This window comes from Mesoplodon bidens (assembly GCF_964165515.1).
Source record: "Mesoplodon bidens genome assembly, chromosome: 19".
Taxonomy (NCBI): Eukaryota; Metazoa; Chordata; class Mammalia; order Artiodactyla; family Ziphiidae; genus Mesoplodon; species Mesoplodon bidens.
Genome location: NC_138179.1, coordinates 13,982,187 through 13,988,355, shown reverse-complemented (window position 1 = coordinate 13,988,355; position 6,169 = coordinate 13,982,187). Strand labels below are relative to the sequence as shown.

General features: G+C 50.8%; 1 protein-coding gene across 1 annotated transcript in view; it reads left to right on the top strand.

The window, feature by feature from the left end:
• The first annotated feature begins 2,044 nt into the window (after positions 1–2,044).
• Positions 2,045–6,169, top strand: part of NOS2 (nitric oxide synthase 2) — a 31,755-nt gene continuing 27,630 nt past the window's right edge. The window contains exons 1-2 of the mRNA XM_081220545.1: positions 2,045–2,303; positions 5,367–5,451. Of these exons, the coding sequence (XP_081076671.1) occupies positions 2,197–2,303; positions 5,367–5,451 (192 nt within the window). The 5' untranslated portion in view covers positions 2,045–2,196. The remainder of the gene's footprint in view (positions 2,304–5,366; positions 5,452–6,169) is intronic.

Sequence of the window (6,169 nt, the reverse complement as noted above, 5' to 3'; positions counted from 1 at the left end):
CTAGCACTGTCTTGTGTTTTGGGACCATTCAGGACACCTGAGCTGTAGGTTGACCTGAGGCAAACCAGCTGACTTACCCCAAATTTTTAAGCTGGGCTGGGCTGGCAGAAGTGCTCAAATCAGATATGCGAGGTGACTGAGAGAAAATAACACACGTCAATTTATTTAACAGTCCTCCCAACAATCAGTGAGGAAGGAACTTTTGTTATCCTCCTACTGTAGCAATGAGCACACTGAAGGCTAGAAAGTTTAAGTAATTTTTGAGATCTCACAGTTAGCAAATGACAGAGCCAGGAGTCAAACCCGGGCAGCCTGACTGATGACCACTACACTGGCTGCCCTGCTTTTAGTCCTAGGCATGTTCCAGTCCATTAACAATGATTTGCTGAGGGTCACTCCTCTGGCACTGTGCTGGGGGTCATGGGGCAGTCGGTGAAGCCCTTCTGTTTATCAATTAAGTAAATAATAAATTGATCCACTTATTCATTGCATAAACAGCAGCTAAAAAGAACAGATAATGTTTATAAAGTTCTTATTACTGTGTCAGTAATGAGGCAGGAACTGTTATTAGCCTTATTTTACAAGGTTGAGTGACTTACTCGAGGTCAACATCTGGAAAGTGGTAGAGCTGAGGTTTGAACCAAGTCTAAACTCATAACCTCTACACTCTGTGGACTCTCTCTGAGGCCCTGCTGTGTGCTGGGCTGAGAAAGGCACAGAGAAAAGAGATCCAGGTCCCTCTGTCAGGGAGGGAATGGGGAAAGGATACCTTCCTCACCGGTTTGGGGAGGAATACACAAAAATTGGGAGTGAGGTTGGGGTGGTACAGAGATGTAGACAGGAGGTTACAGGAGAATTTGGGGCCACTGGGATCTATTCTGGGGATACTGCAGGGGGCCTGGCCTGGCTGTAGTGTGTGTAGGGGGGGAGCAGGGGTGGGGAGAGGGCTTTAGAGAGGAGGTAGGCCCAGCTGGACTGCACCCACAGTGGGATGGTGTGGGGGGAGGATGTTACTGGAAGAGGAAGCAGCAGCACAAAGGGGATTTTATCCTGAAAGCAGTGGGAGCCAATTAATATGTTTTGATCTGGAAAAGTAATTTTAAAATCCATTCAGGTGTAATAAGACCAAGAACTTTATATGGGAGAAATGGTTCCATATTTTGTGTAAACAAATGATTAGGAAGTGAACATGGGGCATGTGTCTGTATTTTACAGACAAAGGCAAATGTTGGGAACAGCTAGGTGAAGGTAAATGGAATTTGGGACAAAGTCAAGCTGGGTTGCAGTTGGCTCAGAATAAATATGTACCCTCTTTCATTCCACGTTCATTTGGGTTTAGGATTAAATATGCTGGAGTATGTGCAGGAGGGCTTCTTGTACTCTGGGGTCAGGGCTGCTGCCCTGTCCCCGTCTGGACCCTAGGAGTTATCCTGCTCCCAGTGCAAGAAGCAACGTACAGATGGAGCAAGGTCAGTGGCCCTGTGCCTTCCAAGTAATAAGGACCAGGAGGCTGAAGGGACCTGAGGGGGCTCCTGGTCCAACTGCCCAGCCACCCGGTCTCCCACTGAAAGTCACCCCCCAGCTGCGACCTTTTCTGGGGCTTCTTTCCTGGAATTGCACTGAACATGCAGGAAAGAAATAGCACTTCCTAGGGCGCCCCTGTAAGGTGAGAGAGCTTGGGCTGTGGCCCTGGGGCTGCTGTGTGGTCTTAAGCAAGATCCTTGACGTCTCTGGACCTCTGTCTGGCTTCCTTCTTGGTCAAGTGGGGATAACAATATCGAAGTGCCTTCTTGACTGGATTTAGTAAGGGATAGATGAAATGACAGGAAGGCTTGCTTCGTAAACTATAAAGCACTGTACAGTAGGAGTTATTATTATGAACATTACTGTTTTTTCATGGGGAATAACAAACCCAAGGCCGGCCATACGTGCCCCGGGGTCTCAGCCCAGAGAAAGTCCAGTGGCATCCAGAAGGCAGACTTCCCTGCGGACGCCAGCTGGAGCGGAGGCGCGGGACATGGCGGCCGCCTGCGGAGCGGGGACACTCTGGCCCGGGTCCAGGCTCGGGGTGAAGCCGAGGTGGGCCGCTTCTCCGGCTCGCTCCGCCCCGGGGAGGGGGCTGCTTGGTCCGGCGGCGATAAAGGGGCCGCGCGGCAGGGCACAGGGCGCCCTCCGAGCTGCTCCCACACCGGGGCCATGCGCGAGGGGCTGGGCGCGGCGTGCGAGGCTGCCCGGCCCCGACTCTGCCGGCTCCTTCGCAGGATCCTCCGGCCGCAGCCAGCCTGCGGCCCCCGCCGAACCAGGTACTGAGCCGGGCCGGGATCCGCCCTGGGAGGGGGGCGGGCGGCACGGCGCGGGGCCCCGGCTCGAACCCCGGCGCGCACTGCCCCTCTCTGAGCCTCGGGTTTCCGGGGGAAATACGAGGATTGGAATGTTCGCTCTGTAGGATTCCGATGAGGATTTACTTCAAGGATTTTCCTGGTTTAGAACGCTTAAGGGGTTGCAACTCAGTAGCCACAAAGACCCAGAGAAGCCCCACATGCACCCCTAAGAGGCGTCTGTACGGGCTGGAGTAGGAACTGTGGATGTTTCAGCACTTGGGAGCTTTCTGGATTTTTCAGCCCTGGGGCTGCAACACCCTTTAGGATAGATAGGATTAAGAGAGCAAAGAGGTTCTTGATTTACAGATAAGATCCATTTTCCAGAGCGCCTCCTTGCCCCCGACCCGTGGTGTATGCAGAGGTGGGAGCATGTGGAGGAGTGAGAACAGCAGGGGAATCAGTCCCCAAACGAGCCACGGACTGCAGCTCTGACCTCAGCGTCCTCTCCCTCAAGCGCTTGTGGACAGTGCTGGGTCTGAGCAAGAGCCACGCTCCAGCTCTCCTTTTGATGGCAGGTCCTTAAGGGTCCCTGTTGCTGTGAAGGACCAAGCAGGACCAAGCACAACTGTGGCTTTAGCCAAATTGCACGTGTCTGGATGGATGATGCCATAATTTGGCAATAAGTATCCAGAATCTTAATATGCTCACCGGGCTTCTGGGCACCGTATCTTCCAGCAGCTAACCCAAAGAAATCACTAGGGGAGAGAGGACTGTGTGCATAGCTTTGTGTTCATTTTTTCAAATTTAAAAAAATTTCCCAATTATGAAAGGAATTCATGGTCACTGAAAAAAGTTGGAAAATGCAGACAAAGATAAAGAAAATTCAAATCATCTGTGATCTTATCAATTAATGCTAGTCACTGTTAATATCTGCTAGCATTTCCCCCAGGTGTTTGTCTATGCTTTTGTACACACACACACACACACACACACACACACACACACACACAGCCGGCATCAGACATGTATACGGTTTCAGGCATTATTTATAATAGTGGAGAAACTGGACACAATTTAAATATCCAGCCCTAAGTGATGGGGTCAGGCTCACTATGGTCCATCTGTAGAGTGGATTTTTAGGTAGCTTTTTAATATCTGGGAGCAATAGTTACGCTAAGTGAACAAAGACATTGTTTCTCAATCTAAAAGTTACTGTGGACTTGTAAGCTTCTCAAACTCTCCAGTTCTGTGGCCAAAAGTAAATGCGAGGAAACATGAATAAGAATGGTGGGGCTTGGGGGTGAAGGGTGATGGTTAAAGCTTGAGAAGGTCAGAAAGCATTGCCTCCCTGAGGACCCCAGCCTCAAAGCATCTTCCCCTTTAGGCAGCCCCATGATGACTGCTCAGCCATGGCTTACCTGTTCTGAATGTCCAGATGGCCCTATATTGGCTTTTTTCTGGTGGGGCACACCAGACCAGACCAGAGGGGTGATGATGGCCAGTCACATGGAGGGTGCTTTACAGGGCAGCTGAATCACTTGATTCAGATAGAAGTTGCTCTCTGATACATAGTTACTTTCTCTTAAAGAGACACTATCTCTTTATAGTTATAAATCATATAATGCAACTATATAATGTATGTAGTTAATTATATAATACGAATATAAATGGTCATTACTTTTTCCAATAATAAAAGCAACACACCCTCATTTGTTATTTTCCGACATCACAGGTGTGTGTAAGGTGGAAAATGAGCGACCTTTGTAGTACTCTCTAACCGTCTTTCCCTTTGGATGTGTACACACCCCAGAAAATACTGTAAAGAACATGGGACACAAGAAGCTTTCTTACTGAGATGCCCCAGGAGGAGGCATGTGTGGGGTGTGACTCTTGGATGGATGCTCGCGTGTCTTCTGTTCTCTGTAGCATTTACTGGGAGAGCGAACCTGAAATCCCAAACCAGAACCAATGGTTTCTGAATGACTTCAGACTATTAGGGCTTCTTCTTCAAAGGATAGGCTGGATTCTTTTAAATCTGTTGTCAAGCAAATAGACCAATATATATATATATATATATATATATATATATATATACATATATATATATATATATATATATGTATATATATATATATTTTTTTTTTGGTATGCGGGCCTCTCACTGTTGTGGCCTCTCCCGTTGCGGAGCACAGGTTCCGGACGCGCAGGCTCAGCGGCCATGGCTCACGGGCCCAGCCGCTCCGCGGCACGTGGGATCCTCCCGGACCGGGGCACAAACCCGCCTCCCCTGCATCGGCAGGTGGACTCTCAACCACTGCGCCACCAGGGAAGCCCTAGGCCAATATATTTTTAAAAAGCGTTCTTCTCTTCCAGAAATACTGAGATATTTAGGCATGATGTGAGGTCTCAGACTTGCATTAAAATGAGAGTGGGGGCTGGGAGAGTAACGTTGAAATAAAATTGACCGTGGGTTATAATTGTTCAATTGGGTTGAATCTGGGTGAAAGGCTCATGGGGGTTTATTACACTCTTCTCTCTAATTGTGTATGTTTAACGTTTTCCATAATAAAAATTTAGAATAAATAGATAAACCAAGATAAATCAAGCGCTTTAAATAAAAAAGCGTTAAGTCCCAAAGAGGGAGTGGCTGGTGGACAGTACTGCTGGCCTGGGAGGACAGGGGTGAACGAGCCATTCTCTGCCAGCTCAGCCCTATACCATGTTTGTACTCGGCTTTGGAAGGGGGCATCTTCGCAGAGCTTCTGTGGGTCACCCTTTGGGCCGTTCACTTTGGTTCAGCTCCCCTCGTGACATTTTGGCTTTGTAGGGGGCAGGCAAGGGAAGAAGAGGAGGAGGGAGGGCGATGATGGTGCAGAGACTGGATGGGCCAGCTGCCTCCCTCACCACGTTGACCGGAAACGCTGACGTTCACTCCACCCTCTAGACCTCACCCCCCCTCCCTCAGTGAGGGGCTGGCAGAGGGACCTCTGAGATCCCTCTCTGCCTTCAGATACTCCGTCTCATGATAGCTGTTTCCTTTTGCAGTCCAGTGACACAGGATGACCCCAAATGTCACAGCCTCGGCAAGCACCGGAATGAGTCCCCCCAGCCCCTCCCGGGGACAGCAAAGGTCAGTGAGTCACTCGGGTGTGGGAAGCCCCTTCCCCGCTCGCCCAGGCACAGCAGCCTGGTGGAAGCTGGGGTCTGGGGCAGTGAGTAGAGACCCGGGGACACAGGTGGGGACGAGGAAGAGCTTTGGGAGAGCGGGATGAACCATGGTGACCAGGAGTGGTGGCCCCCCCAGGTGTGCAGGCACCTGGGTGACTTGCCTGTGTGGGTTGGCAGGCCTGGGAGAGGGCAGACCACTCATGGAGCCAGAGTAAAATGCTCAGAAATAATCCCCAACTCAGCAGCTGAGCCTCCAGCCCCAGCCCCAGCCCCAGCCACTAGCCCACTGGTTCCACCTTCCCTAAGTGCTTTGGCCCTTAGTGTTCCAGAGAGGTGGGCAGAGAACTGGTTTTCATATTCTTAAATGCCTTCATGGAGGGCATTGATACATTCTCCCTGTCCTGATTTCTGTTCTCAGGAGTAGTGGCTGTGACAGTAATCCCTGTCACTTCTACCCTTAGCCCCTCCTGTTGCAGTTCCCCCGAGGGAGCATTTGGCAGGCCCTTGGATGAGGAGAGACGCCTGGCCAGTGGCCCAGGCACCTGGAGCTCTTAGCAGTCACTGGCCCAGGTGGCCAGGCTGCCGGAAAGGGAGGAGGGTCGTGGACCGACACCAGGACCTGTGTACCCACCCACAGCACCTCACCCACCCAGAGCCCAGGCAGGGCCTAGGGCCTGGGA